Source organism: Prorops nasuta, unplaced genomic scaffold, assembly GCF_024137725.1.
Source record: "Prorops nasuta isolate Cenicafe-Biocafe unplaced genomic scaffold, Cenicafe_Pnas_1.2 PNAS00011, whole genome shotgun sequence".
In the NCBI taxonomy this organism is placed as follows: domain Eukaryota; kingdom Metazoa; phylum Arthropoda; class Insecta; order Hymenoptera; family Bethylidae; genus Prorops; species Prorops nasuta.
Window position 1 is genome coordinate 3399938 of NW_027116808.1, and position 22860 is coordinate 3422797.

The 22860-nt window shown below is 30.6% G+C and overlaps 4 protein-coding genes and 1 long non-coding RNA gene across 8 annotated transcripts; 2 read left to right on the forward strand and 3 right to left on the reverse strand.

Moving 5' to 3' along the window:
• The first annotated feature begins 70 nt into the window (after positions 1-70).
• Positions 71-2704, forward strand: Ssl1 (general transcription factor IIH subunit 2 Ssl1). Of its 2 annotated transcripts, none has more exons than XM_066733863.1 (8): positions 71-217; positions 883-963; positions 1038-1239; positions 1305-1433; positions 1511-1684; positions 1778-2034; positions 2101-2350; positions 2431-2704. In XM_066733863.1, exons 2-8 carry the CDS (start codon positions 905-907, stop codon positions 2563-2565), a joined length of 1206 nt encoding a protein of 401 aa, XP_066589960.1. In that variant the 5' UTR covers positions 71-217; positions 883-904; the 3' UTR covers positions 2566-2704. The 2 variants fall into 2 exon arrangements, with proteins under 2 accessions (XP_066589960.1, XP_066589959.1); XM_066733862.1 differs by lacking the exon at positions 71-217 and adding an exon at positions 329-720.
• Positions 2705-3085: 381 nt separating this feature from the next.
• slif (slimfast) lies at positions 3086-12593 on the forward strand. Its single transcript, XM_066733740.1, has 11 exons — positions 3086-3525; positions 7855-8107; positions 8710-8838; positions 9114-9374; positions 9947-10230; positions 10611-10848; positions 10931-11033; positions 11235-11398; positions 11481-11647; positions 11709-11817; positions 11902-12593. Exons 2-11 carry the CDS (start codon positions 7882-7884, stop codon positions 12021-12023), a joined length of 1803 nt encoding a protein of 600 aa, XP_066589837.1. The 5' UTR covers positions 3086-3525; positions 7855-7881; the 3' UTR covers positions 12024-12593.
• On the reverse strand, positions 5915-7843 carry LOC136777447 (uncharacterized). Its single transcript, XR_010823241.1, has 3 exons — positions 7556-7843; positions 7148-7467; positions 5915-7009 (listed from the first exon to the last, which is right to left on the reverse strand). It is a non-coding gene; the product is annotated as an uncharacterized lncRNA (long non-coding RNA).
• Positions 12594-12658: 65 nt separating the features above from the next.
• Pex23 (peroxin 23) lies at positions 12659-20574 on the reverse strand. The gene is made up of 25 exons (XM_066733739.1): positions 20068-20574; positions 19633-19864; positions 19361-19543; positions 19139-19291; positions 18972-19064; positions 18696-18876; positions 18403-18626; positions 18124-18327; positions 17880-18058; positions 17690-17816; positions 17377-17603; positions 17172-17303; positions 16940-17096; positions 16705-16864; positions 16519-16622; positions 16300-16442; positions 15794-16142; positions 15566-15716; positions 15307-15506; positions 15025-15234; positions 14850-14951; positions 14639-14774; positions 14256-14447; positions 13744-13901; positions 12659-13663 (listed from the first exon to the last, which is right to left on the reverse strand). The coding sequence occupies exons 2-25, from the start codon at positions 19855-19857 to the stop codon at positions 13613-13615; spliced, it is 4041 nt and encodes a 1346-aa protein (XP_066589836.1). The 5' UTR covers positions 19858-19864; positions 20068-20574; the 3' UTR covers positions 12659-13612.
• Positions 20575-20840: 266 nt separating this feature from the next.
• LOC136777502 (chromosome partition protein Smc-like) lies at positions 20841-22467 on the reverse strand. 3 transcript variants are annotated; one of them, XM_066733835.1, is made up of 7 exons: positions 22327-22462; positions 22055-22268; positions 21700-21903; positions 21453-21574; positions 21275-21396; positions 21118-21191; positions 20841-21050 (listed from the first exon to the last, which is right to left on the reverse strand). In XM_066733835.1, the coding sequence occupies exons 3-7, from the start codon at positions 21818-21820 to the stop codon at positions 20920-20922; spliced, it is 570 nt and encodes a 189-aa protein (XP_066589932.1). In that variant the 5' UTR covers positions 21821-21903; positions 22055-22268; positions 22327-22462; the 3' UTR covers positions 20841-20919. The 3 variants fall into 3 exon arrangements, with proteins under 3 accessions (XP_066589932.1, XP_066589931.1, XP_066589933.1); XM_066733834.1 differs by having other exon boundaries at positions 22003-22268; XM_066733836.1 differs by having other exon boundaries at positions 21453-21571; positions 21700-22268; positions 22327-22467.
• Between the last annotated feature and the right edge of the window lie 393 nt (positions 22468-22860).

The following is a 22860-nucleotide window of genomic DNA, read 5'->3' on the forward strand; positions in this document are numbered from 1 at the left end:
TCAACAAACTCACCGAAAAATATCTAATATTAAATAAAGCAAACAGCATCCGATAGCTTTTAATGTTACTACAATCCTTATAAAAGTTTTTTCTCGTTAGATGTTTAAGTACTCTTCATAAAATTCCATTGTTAACTTTTGTTTCTTCCTAAGATTTCCCTCACCGTTGAATCTGCCGCCCGGTATTTTGCAACCGGATTCACTGCTGCTTAACAAGGTTAGCTGATATTAATTAAACATATAGATCAAAACGATACTGAATGTAAAATATTCCTGTAGAATTTGTCAGAACTCTTCCCATGATTTCTTTAATTAGTTTATTTTTATTTTTTTTTTAAGTTTTTTTTAACAACAAACCACTTGTTTTACCTCTTTATAAAATGGACATCACATACATTTATGAAACGATTTAAGGGTTTTTACTGAAAGTGTATAGTATATATGTATCAGTGAGCATACGTACACGAACGATCCCAACTGATCCCAACGTCCGACGGAATGGACGGATCCGTAAACAGTTGAGAGGACGAGGAGCGGGAAGGGTGGAAAGTATAAGAACTGTAGGAAGTAGGATTGATGGGAACTGGGATTGTATGAGAATACTTGTAAAATGCAGATAAATACAGTTTTGTGATTGTGATTTCTTTTTCTCTTTTTTGTTGTTTTAACTTTATCTATATAAATACAATCATGTTTATAGCATAAATTGCAAGGACACAGGTATATTATTCATTTGTCTTGAGATATTTTTAGTATTTACTTCCTTAATAAAATTTTGTGTTTACCTGTCACAAGTATAATTAACCTAGTACATACTATATAAATATTTATTATTAAATAATTGAATAAATAAATCTTTAACAAACATTTTAATTATTTTAGGACAGTAAGCTTTTTTGATACAATGGCTGATGAGGAGGATGAAAAGGAATATCGGTGGGAGACAGGTTATGAAAAGACCTGGTATGTTTTTAATAAAGTTTATGCTTTAGTTATATTCAAAAGTATGTACAATATAAAACATTTATAATTATTAGGGAAGCCATCAAGGAAGATGACCAAGGAATGGTAGAAGCATCTGTGGCTGATATCATTCACAATGCCAAAAGAAAACGTCAAATGGATAAAAAGACTGGTGCCAGATTAGGCATGATGAGGCATCTTTATATTATTTTAGATACATCTGAGTCAATGTCTAATCAAGATCTAAGGCCAACAAGATTATTTTGTTCATTAAAAGTATTCATTATTTGTTATTTGAACATTTATAGAATTATCGTTTATTACATAATTTCTTGTTTTAGATATTAGAAGATTTTATAGAAGAGTTTTTCTATCAAAATCCAATAAGTCAAATAGGTATAATTACAACTAGAAATAAGAGAGCAGAAAAATTGAGTGATTTAGCAGGGAACTCAAAAAAACATATAAAGGTAAAATTAAAAATCATTGTAGTTTGCTATTTAAAATTAGTATATGCAAATATTATTTGAACATGCGCAATTTACAGGAACTGTCAACCTTATATCAAACAACAGCAGTTGGAGAGCCTTCTTTACAAAACTCGTTAGAACTAGCCTTAAAATCTTTAAGATTATTGCCATCCCATGCTAGCAAAGAAATACTAGTCATTATAGGCTCTCTTACCACCTGCGATCCAGGAGATATTAATGAAACTATACAGGTGAATTTTTTATTAATTATGTATATATATATATATATATATATATAAATAACTTATGTTATTGTTCATATTATTCATGCTGTTTTTTTCTAGGCTATGAAAAGTGATGGAATAAGATGCAGTGTAATAGGCCTTGCAGCAGAACTGTATATTTGTAAAAAAATGGCTTGTGCGACAGGAGGAGAGCATGGTGTAGTCCTTGATGATAAACATTTTAAAGAACAGTTAAATGCACATATTGATCCTCCACCTGCTGCTTCCAGATTAGATGCAGCACTAGTAAAAATGGGTTTTCCACATCATGCTTTACATTCATCTACAACCGATGCATCTATGATTGTTTGCATGTGGTAAGAATAAATGAATGTTATAAAATATTTTATTTATTTTTTTATCTTTATATATATCTTTTCTAGCCACACAGATAGCTCAGACGAATCAGTAAAATCAATGAATGCAGGTTACCTTTGTCCTCAATGTCTTAGCAAGCATTGTGAATTACCTGTAGAATGCAGAACATGTGGTCTCACTCTTGTATCTGCCCCTCATTTAGCACGCTCCTATCATTATTTGTTTCCTGTGGGAACATTCACAGAAGTACCATATGATGGTAATGCATCATCCTGCTACGGATGCCAAAAAGATTTGACTGTGAAAGACAAGAAGGTATTTTAATGTTACAGTTTAGAATCTTTGAAGCTATATACCTCTTATTTGTGTACTAACTTTTATTCAATATATTGTAGGTCTATATATGTAGAACATGTAGTCAGACATTCTGTTTAGATTGTGAGATATTTATTCATGAATCTCTTCACACTTGTCCTGGCTGTGCAACGAATCCAGAGACTTATAAAAATAAACAAATAGATCGTAAGTGAAAAATATAACTATTTATAAATTAAATGAAATGTGTATTGAATGAACCATTTTATAAATATTTATATTAATTTTACATGTTATACATTCATTTATTTTCGCCTTAAACCTCTTCAGTAATAAAGCAATTTTGTGAAACACTTTAGAATAATTACATTTAATTTATATTTTCTAATCATTTATTTAAACATTTTCGCTAGGTATCAATTAAGTGATTTAGGCGTCATAATAATTAACGTTTCATTTTATAAAGTTTTACGCACAAATAATGCATGTGGCGAAATTCATTTATGATTTAAATATTGATATAAAAGACATCTATAAATTCTTCCAACAAAAATGTATAAAGTTTACATAGCAATAAAAACCTGTTAATTATTGTTAAAAAAACAATATAAATCATTCTATTATTTAGCAAGCCAAAAATTATTTTTGAGTCATAATAAAGAAGAAATTTTTAGAGTAATAAAAGCAGAACGAATGATACATGTGTGTCTAGTTTGTACAGAAGATGATTGGAATAATATTTATCTAATTTGTAAATATCTAAAGAGTCGGGAAAAAATATCCATGCAAGCATACATTGCTTTAAGGTCGAATATTAGTATCTTATAATCAATTGAATTATCAAGAGATGACTCTAAATCGACTTTCAATCATTTGTGCTGTGGGCAATTTTAATTATAAGAAAAAATTCGTTATTCGGTACGTTAGTGTTATCAGTGAAACGAATTCATTGAAGTCTTTTACAAACGTCCTTCTTGAAAACCACGGTGGGAGCTGATTAAAGTTTATTAGCAGTGAGACAGGTGGAAGGATGCGTCAGAGTTTTATACCTCGTTATTAGTTTACCGTGGTACGTTGGTGCGGCAGGTTCGAATGTCGTCGACCTACTCCTAAAAGTTTCGTACCTTCTTCTAATTTCCCTTTTTTGGTACAAGTCACGTGAAGAATAATACATAGTAAGTATTGACACCGTTACGAAAAACCGCATTGTATACAGATCAACTTAAATATTACAATTTAATTAACTTGACTTTTTTTAAATAAAATATAAGAGTCTAATTCACATAAGTAAATATTTTTCGCGAAGAAATACTTCAAATGCTAATCAATTATAGAAAGTAAGGTGATATTTTACAAACGAAATTTTATACTTGCTTTATCTGATGACCCAGAAATCACATCAGCGATATAATAAATAATTGTATTTTCGAGTTCAAATAATTCGAAAAAATTATTCGTTCTCATATACAAAACACGGATAGAATTATTATTATAAAATTTTCGTATAAATTTATAATTATGATAGACTAATTATAATAGGCGCTCTATATAATCGCTAGGCAGTTTAGAAAGTACAAATGTCCTTGGAAATCAGCATAGAATAATATTTGTTACATAAAAAAATCATTATAATTCTCCTTGATATTTATAAATAAACATCAAGAAATACTTTCTCGATACAAAGTCTTAGAGATTGAAATTGAAGTCTGAGTGTGGTATTAATTTAAATTTATAACTATAATAATGAACTTTTGATTTTCATATAACTTTTGTAAAATAAACTTAAAGCTCGTATACATAATACATTATGCTAACATGGCCATAATAATAAAACAGTTAATTTTGTTTAATAAACGGACTTTAAAAATTTAATACACTTAAACCTATTATTAACATTTCTTAATATCTAAAATTTAATTTCACGATATTCGTATAATTAATTCTCTTAATTATTTTCACTAATAAAAAACAGTTTTGAAACCTGCCTTATGCAAATTTTTGTACTGATATTACGATTATAAAAAAGTGAAATTTTTTAAATTTCATTAACCATCAATATTATGCATTAATTAATTTTGTAATCCTATCTATCCATATATATATATATATATATATATATATATAATATTATCTATATCTATACTACCGGTGAATGTAAATATTGCTAAGCAGCCGTTACGTAGTTTTAAGCTACTCGTTCTCCTCACAAGTGTTAGTAAAGGCACGAGGACACAACGGGTTTAAATTAGTTACAAAAAATTATTTTCTTTAAATTGTAACTCTCTCGAGCTCTGCTCGGTTGAACTTCAATTTGCTTTTATTCGTCCCCATAATATTTGTCAAAGAAGTTGCATAATTTTGTAAGAAAAAATCTAATAGTATTATATATATATATATGAAGGCTGTTTATTCTTGAAATCTCTTAAGTGATAAATAATGGTTGGTTTTTAGAATTTAGAGATAATAGTTGTGCATGTATAAATAACACATCGCAAACACTAATTTAGTTCTCTCAGCGCGTCCTGTCCACTATAATAATACCCAGTAGTCAACTTGTTAAGGCCTGCTCTATCTTAAGTTGGGGGACGCGCGCTGGGTGTACTATAATGCAACGCGCAACCCATTAAATTGCAATTTTGTATTATATACTCCACACACAGACATACACGCTGTGTTTATCCATACACATGCATATTATTCAACGCAAGTTCTAAAAAAAACAGACACGTTTCTTGAAAATAATATTTAAACACTTTGTAACATTCTTATATATTACTGTAAAGCTCAGTTATAAAAAATTAAATAATTATATTTACAGTATTAAAATATTACAATTTTTGCAACGATTAGAAGCAAGTATTTCAACATTTTATTTGGTTGGTAAATATTTTGAAATTGCAAGATATATAAACAGTGAAAATATTTGTTGTAAGAGGATCCCATTGGTAGTATATATAAGCACATTTTAAAAAGTCAATATTGTATCCTATGTCGTAAAGATAAAAAGCAAAAAGCTTTTAATCATTACTCAGACATTAATCAAGAGACACAGTAGTGTCTCATTTGCAAGTAATTTTTAAAAAGACCAGACACTGCTATCTTTTATTTTTATTTCTTGAAAATAATAAAGTCAGTCTGCGACGTGAAAACGAATGGAACTTGCAGAATGATTTTATTTTACCATTGTTAACATTTTAATTGCGGTTTTAACGCGTAAAGTTATATCTTGTTTCAATTCCGATATACTACTCTGTAATGGAAAAATGTCGAGTCAGCAAGACAGTAAAATTGCATTTTAAATGATAACTAACATTTTCCAAAATTTGAATGGAAGCTGACCTTGATACAAGAACTTGAATGTAACAAATACATATGATAAACAATTTTTAATAAATATTAGTAATTATGTTTGAATTTTAATTTTCAGTATCATAAATATTTGCAATAAATATAATATTTTATCCTTGTAAGACAGTATATATAGATTATAATACAATTAATCTTTAAACTTTCTTGCAGAATTTCTGCTTTTTGACTTGAATAATTGTACATTAAAGCTTCGATCACGATTACATACTTTTGTGCCTTCCTGGAAGGATACAAAAAATGGTGTTATAACAGAACAGACTTAGTAAAGGAGTTATTATACACATCAAGTACAATTTTGCTTATTAAACAAGCCCAAGTCTTCGACTAATTGAATAAAAATTGATCATTGACAGAAATATCTATATAAGCTTGAATTGTTATTATTATAATTTGCAAGCGGCAAGCTTGCTGCAGGAAAGGACCAGTTATGCAAAATCAAATAACGAGGACACTATTGCATGGTCCTCACCTTAATTGGGTGGCAAAAGCCTTGACACGATAAAACGAAAAATAGTGTTTCTTTATAGACAAAAAAAACAAATTATAATTTAATCTATCGTTAATTTTATAATCATCTCTAAAATAAAAACAGACGTGGTGAGTTTAACAAGCGTCAAATCAATTACGAATGACCATCAATGCTCCAACTAGTTAATTTTTAGCTGATAATTGTGGTTTCTATTATAACTTGGAGGGATATAAAAAGTGAATTGCTTAGCATCAAATTGTTTTTATATTCAATTTTTTCCCTCTTACGTAAGTTTTGGAAAGAAAAATAAATGGTATTACAATATATATATATATGAGAGAGAGAGATAAAAGTTGTTTGGTCAACGGTAGCTTTATCTTATGGGCGGAATATAATTCGACAGGGGATTTATATATACGTGCAGATTGTACTAAAACGTTTTGTATTTTGCCGCTTGGAAATAAAGGGATCAAGGCAATTTGTTACATTATTCAGCGAAGCTCGTACGCAGTACGTGTCGGTACCTGATTTTCAATTACGAAATATCGAGTGGACTTGAATGAAATAATAGATCGAGTCAAATTCAAGTAATACAGAAGAGTCCAAATATATTAATCAATATATTTTACCAGTCGAGCTCGTTAAATTTAAATTAATTATTTTTCTATCCACTATACGTGCTTGTCCTTCATATTTCTTGCTTATAAGGAAATCGTTGAATGCATACAGTATTCGTTCTCAATGGTAAACTTGTAAGAAAATCATTATACAAAAGCAACTAATTATAGCTTTATTTATTCGGAAATGCAGCTTCTGTGCACCTGATTTAAAAATAAAAACTAAATTAATTACAAATATTCACATACTACATTATTTTTTATATTTAAGAATTTTAAACAATATTGATTTTGAATTGTAAAAAAAATGATATGTAAATATTTTTGAATTGTTATAGTTACCTTGTTTAGATAATTTAATGTCATTTTAGGTAATGAAAGGATTATTTTTAAATAATTACTGGTGATAAATGAAAATTTGATTCAGAACTGATCTTATAGAAAATACTCCAGTAAATTAAAATTTTTTCTCTTATCCATTGATTGTACACCCATTGGTTCGCATGCTTTGCGTAATAACTATTAACCGACAATCATAAAAATCCAAGAGATAATTAAAAATGCAACCAAGAATGAGAAAACTCCTTTCGTAGACGCTTCTCGTTGAATTATCTAGTTGTCCTTCGTGATAACTGGGACATCTTTCAGGTCGTAAACATTTTCTGAACATAATGGAATTTCTCGTTATCAAAATAATGTGTGAAAGATAAATTAAAAATATTTGTGAAATTTATATAAAATTATACTTACATTATAACAAAATATCAATTACACTGATCAGAAGTAAAAATAATAATTCAGTAGAAAGAGCCAAGTACGAATGGTGTGATCAGTAGAGAAAGAGCGTTTTCACGATTTTTCATTTGAATATTTAAAATACGTATTTATATTTTTCCGTTGATTGAAAATTAACAACAAATTTTGACTCTTTGATCAAAAGAGCCACTAAGTACTGATTTTTCTAGTAAAAAAGTTTGAACACTGAATTGACAAATTCAGAAATATACCTGGAAAAAATGTAAAGAAGAATGAATATTATTAATTTTTAGGAAAGAATTTAAAAAAAGTGCAAAAATATGGCCAGCAGATTGTGGGTGATTTTGTCGCGCAAGCGAACAGATGAAAAAGAGTCTAAGAGCGAATTAGCACGAGTCCTGAATCTCTTTGATTTAACTGCCCTTGGAGTTGGGTCGACCCTTGGCCTTGGCGTCTATGTCCTTGCTGGTAGCGTAGCCAAAGAAACGGCGGGACCTGCTGTCTGCATCTCATTCCTTATCGCGGCTGTAGCATCAGCTTTCGCAGGTAAATAAACATAAACTGAAATTTACCATATCTTTAACCGATACAAAGATTAAAACTTTATCAGTGCAAATACAGAAAAGTACCAGTCATTAATCTTGATCGCCAAATTCTTCTTGATGTAAATTGCTCCGGATGATTCTTTGTAAAGAGGAACGTCCGAATTATGAAGAGCGTTTGATATGCCGTGATTATCTCGGCATGGTATCAGAAAAGTGTCTAAAACGTGTCTAAAACGTATCAGATTTATTCAAGGAATGCACGAGCCGCTAAATCGATCAATCATTAAATTAGACATTCCTGTTTGTTGCTTATCACTCGATTTGTCGTGAAAAACGAAATTAACTGGATCGTCGATCAAACGCTTACAGTAATTTCGTTTTGTCCACGCAAAAAGTTTGGCGAATGGATAAAATATCGATAAATCGGATATTCTTGCTTGTTGTTCAATTTGCTAATCGAATTCCATTGAAAAACGAAATTAACTCGATCGTCGATCAAGTGCTTGTAGTTTCGTTTTGTCTTTGAAAAAAAGTTTGGCAAATGGATATAAATATGATTTTTGTCTTTAATCCATGTAATTGATACTTTTTTCCTCGTTTCAGGTATGTGTTACGCGGAATTTGCCTCTAGGGTTCCCAAAGCTGGGTCTGCTTACGTTTACAGCTACGTAACAGTAGGCGAATTAATTGCATTCGTCATAGGGTGGAATCTTCTGCTGGAGTACGTTATTGGTGAGTCCTCGAGAAAGGAGGATTCTTGAAAAATCTTTATCTCATCAGCGTAGATCCTGTCGCTCATCTAAGAATACATGCATAAATTTGCATTTATTTTTTAACGCTTTCTTTTTCCACTTAAAGAGCCTCATTATTTTTCTGTATTTTTTCCTCGTGATTTCTTCACTATTCCTCGTTTCTGCAAAAAAAATTTAGAATGTATTGTATATATGTATATTAAATCAATTATTAGATATTTTGTTGAAATTATTAAGAATTTTTTTATGATACAGGTACGGCAAGCGTTGCTCGAGGCTTGAGCAACTATTTGGATGCTTTAACAGGAAACGCAATGGCCAAAGCTTTAAGGTCGGTTATGCCAATAAACGTATCGTTCTTGTCGGAATATCCCGATTTCTTCGCTTTTGGAATGGTCCTGCTACTCATTATTTTACTCAGCACTGGAGTGAGGGAATCGTCCTTTCTCAATAACATATTCACTATTATAAACGTGGTGACGATTGTGATCGTTATTGTGGCTGGATCTATTAAAGGTAAACAATAATAAACTTAACTCGCATATTAGCATCGTTACACAATTATCGAGATAAAATAAAACACATAGTGGAAAATTTATGACACCATAGATGAATCGTACAAATAATCGTGAATATATATATATATATATATATATATATATATTTATGTGTGTGTGTGTTGACGTTAACTTATAAAAATATATCACTCTCTATATTTCGGTTCTTATAGAAAATATAGACATTTATAAAAATACTTGATTTTATTCATAAAGTGAACGTTTTTTAAGTTGATTTTTTATTAAATTATATGAACCCTTTAGCGAGAGTGAAAACAACCATTAAAATCTTAAGTAAGGAAATATAGACTGAAATATCGAGGATTGTATGTTTTCAAGTTGCCATATTAGGTATGTCTATAATATTATAGGTATATCAATAAGAGGAAAATTTCATCTAGAGTTCTGCTACTAAAATTCATTACGTATTGTCTTAATGATATCTTAAACGCTGTTAAAGATAGCAACAACGAGGAAAATGCGAAAGTTTATTCTATTGCCTGAGAAGATTGTTATTATACGTTTTTATAGCCGATCCCAGGAATTGGTTCTTATCACCGTCTGAGATGCCTGCAACAGCCGTAAACGTGGGAACAGGAGGATTCATGCCATTTGGTATGAAAGGAGTGATGATTGGGGCAGCAAAATGCTTTTATGGATTTGTTGGATTCGATGCAGTTGCTACTACTGGCGAGGAAGCTAAAAATCCACAAAAGAATATTCCACTGGCCATCGTTTTCTCTTTAGCCATCATATTCATCGCTTATTTCAGTATCTCCACGGTCCTCACCATGATGTGGCCCTACTATGATCAGGTCTAACTTCAAAATTATTTCGAAAATATTCCTCGTAATATTCATTCAACTTACATTTACACTCGCTGTTCAATCTACATCAGTTTCACATCATTATCGTAAATGAGACGCATTCGATCTACTAATCGAATCTACACGAATTTAGGTTAATCAGAAAGTATTTTTTGAAATTGACCAATCATATTAATTCGCTCAGTAAATAAATGCAGCGCCATCTCGATAAAGCAAGTATTAGTTAAGGCACTCTAGTATCTCAAAAAGAGCTGTCCAATTTGATGAATAATGCTACGGATTATTTATGCTTTTAATTTAATTTAAGATTTGTTGAATGAATAATTGGGTTATAATTTATAATACGTACTAATTTAATCATTTTGTAGAATGCTGATGCTCCATTTCCGTACGTATTCGAGCAAATCGGCTGGTCCGCGATTAAATGGATCGTCAATATTGGAGCAATATTTGCACTCTGCACTAGCCTACTTGGTGCAATGTTTCCTCTGCCAAGAATACTGTATGCGATGGGTAGCGATGGTCTCATTTTCAAATTTCTTGCCAAAGTTCATCCAAAAACTATGACACCTATTATAGGAACCATTCTTTCTGGTCTTTTAACCGGTTGGCAACATAATTGATTTAATTATTATAATAACAAAGGTGCGACAAAGTTTTGTTTTTAATTATCCCATTATTTTTATAGGTTTTATGACACTTATTTTTAATCTTCAACAACTGATCGACATGATGTCCATTGGTACGCTCCTTGCTTATACCATAGTGTCTATATCAGTATTAATTTTAAGGTAAGACAATATTTTTTTTATTATTCTTTAATGTCAATTTGTTAAATTAATAACGTATTAATTTTGCAAGTATGTGGGAATTCGAGACCCCCACCACGGCGCTCATTCTTGTGCTGGTAAATGTAACGGATTCAAAGTAGAGTCTCGAAATCCCACTTTATTACAATAATGTAACGCATTCCTTCCGTCTTTATTTTACAGATATAAAAAAGTGGATAAACAATCAAAGATACCTGACACAACAACATCAAATATTTATGATTTCAAAATATTGGGTATATTTAAACGCGTTTTTAATCTACACAACCAAAAAGAACCAAGCGAGCACTCTAGCGCAATCGCCACATATGGTGTTATTTTTTTCAGTAAGAAATCCATTTCAAAATTATAGGAGATTAGAATTCTTCTTGATCAACAGCAATATATATTTTCAATAATTTTATTTAGGTATCATGGCTTTTATTCTTGGAATTTTATTTAATAACCTTGGGACAGAAATTTTTGAACAAAATGAAACAGTGTTAGTAACGGTAATAGTCTGTGTATTGATTACAATATTAAATATAGCAGCTATTGGACGTCAACCAGTACAGGAAGCTGAATTATCTTTTAAGGTTTGTAAATAAATGGAGTTACCTATGTTTATAAATAATTAAATATTATTCTCCTTTATAGGTTCCACTTGTGCCGATTATACCTTGCTGTAGCATTTTTATTAATTTATATTTAATGTTACAACTAGATGGATTCACATGGATTAGATTTGCCTTGTGGATGATTATAGGTAATTCTAGTCAACGATTTTCTTAAATACCCTAAAGTTTCTTATAAATTTTAAAATAATTTTCAAAATATAATTTATTTACAGGTTTCTGTATATATACGTTTTATGGAATTAAACACAGTGTACAAGGACAGAAGGAAAGTATAGAAATTAAAAAAGTAGGAAACGAACGCATAGATCAAGTGAGGATCGTGACGAAGTTTTAATTTTATTCGACATTACAATAGATAATAAATAATAGTTTCCTCAATTTTAATGCAATTACGATTTTAAAAGTGCATTTAGAAAATCTTCTAGATAACATATCAGTTTTAAAAAAACTGAGCTTGAAGGTTTTTATGAAGAAAATTAAACATTTTCTTTGCGTTTTTATTTTCGAACTAAAATTTTATATTTGATATAACGCATATATAAGTACCTGTACACTCAGTATTTATTAACGTACTCATTAACTATATGGAAAATTATTTTAAACGATAAATTAGAAAATTAAACTGTATATAATTAACAAAATAATTAAGATTTTTAAGTAGGTCACATTTTGTCTGCTTATCGGACAAACGTTCCTTTCATTATTTATTAAGCTAAACAAATAACTATCTCTATAATTTGTTAGTGTTAGTGCTTCATATGTTACCATTTCTCCAATATCCTTTCGTACCCGTCCTTTTTTTAGGTGAAATTTCTATTTATACAAGTTAAGAATTATATTTATATTATATATATATATATATTTATACAGCATGATTTATAAATAAACAAATTGTTAAGCATTATTCCATACTGTTTTCCTTTTATTAAAAGAATTCAATTTTAACTTTTCGTTATTAACGTCTGGCAATACTTTTTATTGTAATTCATGCATACAATTTATTAAATATACTTAATGTTAAGCTATATAATGCATTAGAAATGATTTTATAATAAATTACATATTTGCTCAAGCTAATGCTATTTACAATATTCATATTTTATCTACTAATGTAATTGCATAAGAAAATAGAGCATATTCACTGAATGTTATTAAATTATGATATATGAAAAAGTTAATTTTGTGTATTATAATACAAACTATTTAATAAAGCTAATTTAATAATTAATAGTTAAAATGTCCGAATTATTAATTATGTAAATTAGAATTATAAAATAAATTATTTAACATTTATATATATATATATATATATATATATATATATATATATATAGTCGGAATAAATACTTTGTATTGGGATCTGACATAGTTGAAGCGCTCCAAGCGGTAAAAAATGAAAGCAAAGGAAGCCCGGGTTTTACATTGATTCTTATGGATATTTTTCAATAAATTGCAATTTATTATTGAAAACCTTAAAACTTTTGAATTTGGGAGAAAAGTTTGTACAGATATTTTCCATCGAAATCATTATAACCCTCCTGTAATTTCAATAGACATTTAGACACTTAGGCACTTCTGCGCCATATTGAATTTTCTATATATCTATATATATTGACTCCGCCCACGTGTCAGATCCCAATAATGATCAAATAGATAAATTAAGATTCGTAATAGATTTAAGTAATTAGAAACCTTTATGTTTATGCCAAATTAACAGTATTATGACTATAACATAATTACTTATGTAATATATAGATCATGATTTATAAAATTTTATATTATGCTTTTCGGCATAAATAACAAATGATGAAATTGCATTTGGCGTGTCAGGTAATGTATAAATACTAATAATATACCAAAAATGCACCTTTTTTTATATAATTGAGTGACTAGTCTGATTATGAATAGTTTATGGTGGTCCCCTCAAGCGGTTTTATTCACAAGCCCACCAGTACTTACGTGCTGCCAATTTGCCTGTTAGAAAATAATAATAGTAATAATGAAAAAATACAACTTAATTTTTCGTTTATAAAATTAATAACTAGTACACCTACCCCTATCCCCGTTGCCCAACCAGTTCCTGAAAGATTTTCACGTGTTATACCAAGCCTACGGCAAATTATGCCTGCTCCTGAAACTACCCAAACTTGACCCAATTCCCTCCCAACCGAAATGTGTCGAAATCCTTGTTTAGCGTTTAACACAGACAAATCTAAAGAAATACAATTGTGTATTTAAAACTTGTTATTTAAGACAAATACTAATAATCAAATATTAATAGTAAATGCGGTTAATTAATTCCTTATACGGAATTACGCAATATTAGTGTTAAAAGCAGAATTTTCTATGTACATAGGATTTTTCTATTACAATATAAGCAATGTTCATAGCTGCATTCAAAGTATTCTTAGCATACTGAAAATTTAATTTAGTACTAGCTGGGCTCGCAGCAGAACAAATAATATTGTATGCGACTCATACGCAACTTTTTTTACTCGTGACTATTTACTCTAGGCGTGAAAAGGGAACATTTTGTACATTCTAATAATATAATATACTACTATACCTATATGAATTGGATCATTTGGCATAACAGGTATCGTTTGCCAGCGTGTTCCTTCCGGAAAAGTTTGTGATTGAACTTCACGACGAACATGTATACGTCCATTTGTATCCAAAGCCCAAACTACGTCAAGTCCAACAGAAATTTGTTTCAAGTGAGCACCAGACGGGGGCTCGACATTTTGCCACTGAATGCCTAATAAATAATAAAAACCAATGAGTTTCGAAAAGTAATTAGACCATTCTACCACAGTTGCAATGTAATGGAAATTTGGTTCCTTACATGACTTCCAAGTGCTATAATAGCGAATGCCTAAAAGTTAAGTGGGGAGACCAAATTCTCACAGCACTACAACTCTGCACTGTACTCTTATTTACTATAAATACCTGTTTGCTTTTCAGAGTTAATGCCGAGTCTCCAATAAGCAGAACCATTTTTTCCAACTGCCCAAACTTGATTACTTGGGCCGCAAGAAATAGCTATGAATCCTTGATCTGCTGGTATATGCTCCCATGATACACCCTGTTTATCAAACCAGTTATATTTTTTCCTAATACTATCTAATAATACAGACAATATTTTTAAATTAATACATACTATTGGACAAGATTCTGAAACTCCTCGTCTAAATAAGGCGGCACCGTTAGAAGCTACTGCCCATACTTGTAAAGGGGAATCAGTACCAGGTTTACCACTTGTCTAAAAATATTAAGATAAAATATCAATTTAATTATTCATAACTTGAAATATATGTATAAATAATGTCACATACATATAAGGAAACGTCGACTAATTTCGTATTGCCTAATTCTTGCCAAGGTCCTGTTGTGGTTAACTGACAACGTCTAAACCATCTTCTTCGACGAACATAATCAGTAAATTGTTTTTTCCCATGAAACTGTGAAGGAAAATCAGTAGCATACTGCCAGCCATCTCTATCTACACCTCCAGGTGTATGAAAATCGACAATCCAATCGGACACCTAATATTGTACAAGCGTATTTTAAATTTATGGCAATGTTACATTTAAAAATTAATATTAAAATTTTCTTACCCATTGCCAATGCGTGGATAATAATTTCGTATGTTCCCTAGTTCGTTTATGACGACCTGTTGCATCACTCCACATGTATCTATCGGTTGGAAGCCCGTGCGAAGTATAGCCAGTAACTGGATTCCACCGCTGATTTTCATATACAAAGTAGTTATGTGTATCTATCATTGTATTTATACCGGTATTAGTAGAACCAACACCTAAAAATCAATCATTTCCTTTGTAATAGCCCTAAAGATTCATACACTAAAAATATCACCTTTTAATTGAGTGCCACCCCAGCCCCCCGTATACACCCATGCTGTATTATCATATCCTACACCCCATACTATACCCACTAAACAAGTTTCAACTTTTCTCAAATGACCTCCCATTTGCCTCCAAAATATTGGTAATGGGTCAATGATCATCTAAAAAGGATATAGAATTATCATGATGGATATAGTGGTAATAATTATATATAACTTATTAACAAAAAAGTAGTTACCAATGTAGATGAATATATCACGCTTATTAGTGAAATCATTCCTTTAATACGTAGATGCGTGATATTTTGGGGTGCTATTCGATGACTGAAAAACGTAAACTCTGAATCGTTAATGAAAATTCTGTAGCCTCGCTTTTCGCACACTATATTTAACATGAAGTCGGAGCCTGCTTTAAGTGGACTCATTCCATTTCTTTCTTCATCGTCCCATTGCCCATTCTGGTACGAATTCCTTACTATAATGTTTTCCCTTAATCTTGGATTGAAATGAAGAGCAACATCGTGACTAACTGACACACTCTTATGTTTCACAGATAAAATATTGTAGCAAACCAAATTAATTGATAGCCTAATAAATTCAAAAAAATATTGTAATTAAAATATGTTAAGAGTTAATTATATAGACCATCCCATTTATCAAATTCATTTTTACAATTAAAAGATTTGTGGTTGATAAAAACAATACATACAATAAACGGAATACTTTATACTCATTAATTACAAACCTGTCAGCATCATCATATATGCAAGCTGTAACTCTTAACGAGCTTCCAATTCCAAAACCATTATGTAGTATACTTTCAAATGGCAAATCTTTTCCAGCTACATCCAGTTCTATTGTGTAGTTACCATTGTTGAATTGATTTTCCTAGTACAAATTGTGCCTGTTAATTACATAATTATCCATAATGTGTACCAGTTAGCTTAAATATTTAAAAGCTTACTTCAGTAATGGTAGGATCAAATACAAAAACATCCCCTAAAGCAGTAGTTGCCCATATTGAATTAAGTCCTGGCCTTCCGTATACATTATTCATTTGACAAGATACTATGAAACAATCATTCAATTTAAATGATAGTCGAATTATTTAAAAGCATTTAAAATAGATTAGTAATAAAAATTAGATTACCTAATGTCAATTGAGCGAGCCAATCCTCCATTTCCGCATCTGTAGCAAATTGTAGTCTAAGAACTTTTGACGATAATCGGGGTGTATAAACTGCTAATCTAGGGTTTCCTGGTTCACTACAGCACACAACACAGGTCATTTCAGAAACTGGAAACTGTGTCTACAAAATAATTATTTTTAGGGTTGCCTACTTTGATTTATTACTAAAACATAAGATATCTATGAAAAGTATTACGATTGTGGTAGCTCCATCGGAATTTAAGACCGTAAATGTACCAGCATCTAATGATCCGCATTCACTACTAATCCACTCCAATTCAATAATGCAATCATCAAACGTATTAATACTTCTCAATTTACATTTAGCATCCGCGGTCTTAACCCACGACGACCTATTAATTTTTTTAACGTATTTAATAAATATACTAAAAATTAATTGAGATTATACATACATGAAGATATCGTACCTTTCAACTGCATTTTCATATTTTGAAAGATCTGATGATAATTTATGCATCCTATTTCTCAAACTTTCTAGAATAGCTATTCTCCATGGTTCATAAATTTCATCCTGTGCTACACTATTCCCATCTGTAACCCTAATAAAAAATATGAAATCTTTAATTTTGAAATATAATTTCTATAAAAGAATATCTGAATTATGTCTCTCACCACTTGGGGAGACATAGTGGATCGATTAAGCAAGCACCAGCTTCTACTTTATTCCACATAACATCGCATTCAGCCCAATACATAATAGCAGCGCTATCATCTTCTCCATAAACTCCAGATTCTCCACTTAAGTCTGGATCAAAAATACTTCCGTCTGTTTCGGGATGAGCTTCAACGCCAACCATAGAACCTACAGAATGTACTGGACTCCATGCAGCTGGATTTACCTGTACAATTTTAATTATTAGATCAACTTGTAATAAAAGAATTTTGATTAATAAGATCATTTTTATAGTATTTTGTTAGTAGAAACCTTGATTGTACTGCCCATTCCTTTTCCAGATACAACTATAGATTCTCCACTTTTAGTTAATGATTCATTGGATATGGTAATATTAGCAACACTTGCTTCTGTTAGAGCTACATCAGAATTTACGCATCTACGATTTGGTTAATTATATTAGTATTTTAAATTTTAAATTATTTAGCACAATAATTAATACCTTTTTTTGTCATCATTTGCATAAACTTCTTGAAGAGATGTTTGCTGAGAGCTTTTTACTGATGAGCCATCGTTAGTACGCTGCCATAATTTTAAAGATGTTGGTGTAGGAGCTGATCGAGACTGCTCCTCCCATTCTCGAATTAGTGCGGTCCCATCACTAGTACTATGCGGACGATTCTAACATAAAAAGTTATTATATTATTAGAGACTCATAACTGCTAGCTATTATTTTGAAAAAATACCAAAGAGCTCCAGCTTTGATGACGTTGTTGATGTGGAGTACCACATAAGCTATGTCTGTTACTTGAAGATATGCTAGCATTACTACTTGCTCTACTTAATTGAAGAGGCACATTTATCAACTTCCATTTCTTTCCAGTTAATTCTGCGCGTGTAATTCCACTACGAAAATATAAACATCGATCTTCACTACCAATTGCCCAAACCTAATATAATTTAAAAGATAAATTATCACACGAAACTCGACATATTATCAATCTCATATATTGCATTTTAATCACCTGATCATTGGATGCTACAGATACTAGCGCCATTTTACTCAACATTTCTACCCAGCCAGTTCCTGTTGCTAGCTGTTCACATACACCACTCATTTCACCTTTTATACCTTTTCTAAACCAAACACTGCCATCATGAGCAACTACCCATACTGCATCCGTACCTACACTGACTTGAATTAAGCGCAATTCAGACTGAGGAGGCTCAATCTCTACCCAATCATCACCTAAGCATTTTATTAATACATAAATTATTGTTAATCCTTTTTATATACTTCAAAATTTCAAATATTTACCCATCGGATTTTCCCTAGTGATTCCTGTACGAACAATTGCTTTCCCAAGAGTAAGAACAGCCCAAACCAGTCCTGTAGCACCTACACTGATTTGGCTCACTTCATGACCATTGTTTAATTTAATTGAGCTCCATCTTTGGCCTTCAGGACAAGATGTACTAACACCAACCCTAAACATCACCTAAAAAAAATTAAAATAAATAATATCTAAAAACTGTGCAGTGTTTCTTGTGTGATCTTTAATATACTAATAGTATATTTTAAGAAATTTTGTACTCTTCCATGTGCTGTGACTGCCCATACAACCAGATATCCAGGACTTGCCCCAGGCATTTGACTACCATTTATTGCTACATCTATAAATGGTTCCTAAACAAATTTGTTTCTTTTATAAAAGTTTTTATAATAGTTATTAAATATTTATTGATATTAAGGTTTATTACTTTAGTAGGATCTGTATGTAAGGGGGCAATAGCACACCATGAATTCATAGCACTATATCTCCGATAACGAACCCATTTACGTCTTCTAACACAAGACTTCCACTGCTTTTTTGTACTATATGTAGCTGGAAAATCAACAGCATAAGTCCATCCCTGTAGAAGCAATAGTTTAAATTTAATCATTATATAATATTTTTATAATAAGAAATGCAAAATAATTACATCATGATCTAATGGTTGTCCATCTAATGTTGTTTCTATATGCCAGTCCCCTTCCCATTGCCAGGCCATTGAAGGTAATTTAACTTTATCTCGGCTACGATCAATAGTACCATCTTGATTTGAAAAATTATATCTATCTGTTGGTAATAATCTACCACTAAATCCTTCTATTGGAAGCCATCGCTGTAATAAATGAAGAACATATTATAGGATGTTTAGAGTTATATGTAACCACTATTGATTTAATATAAACTAAAGATTTTATTGTCTACTTCATTTTCATAAGTTTCTTCTTTAATCCTGATTGGAACATCTAGTCCATGAACATGTACATAAACTTGTCGATCCCCTCCAATAGCCCACATAAAATGTGGAACTGCGGAAAGCTGTTTAAATTCTAATCCCAGGTACATAAATTCACGCCATACACTCCCTGACGTTGATAATCCAAATACACGGCCTTCATTATTTATACCATATAAATAAGAACTTGGCATTTTGAAACTGAAAAAAGACAATTATTTGATTTATTAACCTATATATACAAAAAAATTTATTAGATATACAAATTTTAAGTAATGATTAAATGTCAACTTTTGATTCAATATATAACCTTTACAAAAACAATTTTTGTAATAACTTCACTTATAATTATGACTAAAACAGTAGAACAATTATAAAATAAAGAAAAATATTACATACTATACCTTAAGGTTTTGAAAATTTCTACTTTAAATATGTATTATTAAGACACTATAACTAGAAATATAAATTTATTCAGTTATCTTTGGAATGGTTTGCACAATTCAAAAAATTGCACGATTAAAACTGTATATCAAATCATTTACATTTATTTTATTTTTCAGATAAATAAATTATTTTATGCCACTTCTTATTACAACGCGCTTGACTTCTCGATGGACGCCCATGATTTTCCCGGTCTTCCCGTACAACAGTAGTTTTAGCTTACAGGTTACAGCACATACATACAGCTGTTACTTGTTACTATAGTTGTTACTTGTTATGTACTTGCTACTTGCTAGCAGTAGGCGCAGTAGCACTCATTCGTTTCATTCTTGTGAATCGGTACCTTTGGTACCTAACTCAGTACTCACTCACTAGTCACTACTCACTACTGACTACTCAGTACTGTGAGGTCTGTGAGACGTGAGTTGTGATGTGACTACTGTGAGTACTGCAGCACACTGCAAAGCACTGCAAAGCAAAGGGGCGCAAGCATCGGCAATTGGTATATGTGTTAATTTAATATGAAAATTTAAATTTAAAAAGTTACTATTTGACAATAACTAAGATAATGAACATTATTCTCTGCTCTTCCAATAATTTATAATATTTTTGCTAATGATGCTTAAATAAATCAATTTACCACCAATTTTAAGACAAATTTTGGAGCAATAAGATAGATGGTAAAAAATATGCATAAAAGTAAAAGTATGAAAAATTTAAAATATATATTATATAGCACAATAAATTTATTTGACATCCATTTACATTTAACTTATCACACTCATAAATATACATATTAATTACAATTAATTTTATTCATTCTTATTATCTTTTTTTTCTGTTGACAGATAAATTGCCTCCCACAGCAAGTCACTTAATTCTTCTTTAGACAGATCTGGTTGAAACTTAAAAGTTTTGATATAATCAAATTTATTAGTTATATCTGAAAAAGATATTAATTAAACAATTATAAAAATAAACTTCTTTTTGTTTAATAAATTATTACTTACATCCTTTAATTTCCTTCTCTTCTTGAAAATTCCATCTTATTCTGGTTAACTCTTTGTACAGATTAAATTTTCGTCTGCAATAAAATATGTTTGATTTTTGGAAAGAGTAATAAGAAAAAGTTAAAATAATTTAATTAACTCATTATATGTAACATACTGTCCCATGTTCAATATTTGATCATCTTTCAAGGAAGGCTTCATACATTTCAGACTTTGGTTTTCCTTTTTTAAATTTTGTATTTCTTGCATTATTTTATTTTTTTCAATCTCCAAATCATTCTAAAAATTAATTATTATAGAATAAAGTAAAAAATACCAAATTCTCTTAAACTTACCAACTCCTTCTCTTCCCCATTTAAATCATTTATCTTATTTGCAAGATTTTCATCTTGCGATAACAACATTTGCTGCAAGGAAACTTTTGTAGACATTAATTGCTCAATTTTTGACTCATCTTCTATAAAAATATAATCATTAAACATTTTGTACATTTAACGTTACCCAGTAAATAATTTCATTAATAAAATTTATCCTTTTTATTTCTTCACATCCCAATTGTGCATAAAAAGAAACTTAACATACCAGTTAATTGCTTCTTTTTTATTAGTAATTCTTCATGTTCTGTATAGTTTGCCAATAATTTCTCAATTTCTGGTACTGCAACTTTTATATACTTTTCTTTTAATTTTGAAATTTCTTCCATATTTATCTTTATATGGTTGACAACTATATTTAACTCTCAACTCAACTTCTTAAGTCTTAAAAAACTTTAAATTCGTCAACACACTACAGCCATTATTTATTGGAATCATTGGAATTGTAAACCATTGGTTGCATTCAGTAGAGACAAATGTTGAGGGAGCAGTGTATGTTACTGGTTATTACTCTTAGATCCTATAATTTTATCCAATAGAAGTAGAAGTTTAAAAAGAATTACTAAACAGTTCCGCAACTGTTGTCTCTACTGAATGCAACCATTGTAAACTGTTGTAAACAATGTAAACTAGTGTAAACTAGTGTAAACGGTGTAAAACTGTAACCGTCAACCGGTCTTCTGCTGCTACGCGCCACTACGCGGGTACATACGCAGGCTACGCTGTATTCGGTGCGCGGGCGCCATTCGATATATCTGACTTGAAGTTAGCGTTTTTCTGCAAAAATTATTAAATGTTGTTCTGCATCTGCAATCTACACATTTATGATAAATACCGATCGAGAGTCGAGACAGCTTCCTCATTAAGGGGTGTTCATGAAGACGCTATTAGCGCTATTTGATGCTACTGCGCAGAGAAAATTGCTAATTATATGTATACATTACATACGATTTAGGACTAGGTGTTCTTTTTTCAACTGCACTATCAAACTGATGCAATTAGTTGAAATAAGACAAATACATACATATTGTAATGTTTTTTCACTCTAATCATTACACTAGTGCAGCAATGCAACGAAAAAGAACAGACTTTTCGTGAATTCGGAGACCTGCACTAGACCGTATGTACATATGTAGTATGTACTGAGTATATCTCTATCTTTTTATCATTAATGTGAAAGCAGAGGATAGAGATATACATATGTATGTATGTATATCAGTGCACACTGGCCGGTATTCATTTCATAGTCGTTACTTATATTTAAGACCGACTTAAGCATAGGTTATCTTTCTCTATTACTGTTAGGTGAAAAAGGACAATCGATACTTTTAAATCAGACTTAAATATAAGTAACGACTAACGACTATGA

Coding starts and splice junctions, on each gene's coding strand:
- Ssl1 (XM_066733863.1), top strand. CDS start 905: ATGGCTGATGAGGAGGATGAAAAGGAATATCGGTGGGAGACAGGTTAT. Junction 1,434..1,510: donor ACTCAAAAAAACATATAAAG/GTAAAATTAAAA, acceptor CGCAATTTACAG/GAACTGTCAACCTTATATCA. Junction 1,685..1,777: donor ATATTAATGAAACTATACAG/GTGAATTTTTTA, acceptor GTTTTTTTCTAG/GCTATGAAAAGTGATGGAAT.
- LOC136777502 (XM_066733835.1), bottom strand. CDS start 21,820: ATGGAAGAAATTTCAAAATTAAAAGAAAAGTATATAAAAGTTGCAGTA. Junction 21,575..21,699: donor AAAAAAGAAGCAATTAACTG/GTATGTTAAGTT, acceptor ATATTTTTATAG/AAGATGAGTCAAAAATTGAG. Junction 21,051..21,117: donor AGAGAAGGAAATTAAAGGAT/GTAAGTAATAAT, acceptor TATCTTTTTCAG/ATATAACTAATAAATTTGAT.
- Pex23 (XM_066733739.1), bottom strand. CDS start 19,857: ATGCCAAGTTCTTATTTATATGGTATAAATAATGAAGGCCGTGTATTT. Junction 14,952..15,024: donor TAGTCGACGTTTCCTTATAT/GTATGTGACATT, acceptor TAATATTTTTAG/ACAAGTGGTAAACCTGGTAC. Junction 13,664..13,743: donor GTTGGGCAACGGGGATAGGG/GTAGGTGTACTA, acceptor ATTTTCTAACAG/GCAAATTGGCAGCACGTAAG.
- slif (XM_066733740.1), top strand. CDS start 7,882: ATGGCCAGCAGATTGTGGGTGATTTTGTCGCGCAAGCGAACAGATGAA. Junction 10,231..10,610: donor TGTGGCCCTACTATGATCAG/GTCTAACTTCAA, acceptor ATCATTTTGTAG/AATGCTGATGCTCCATTTCC. Junction 11,648..11,708: donor AAGCTGAATTATCTTTTAAG/GTTTGTAAATAA, acceptor TCTCCTTTATAG/GTTCCACTTGTGCCGATTAT.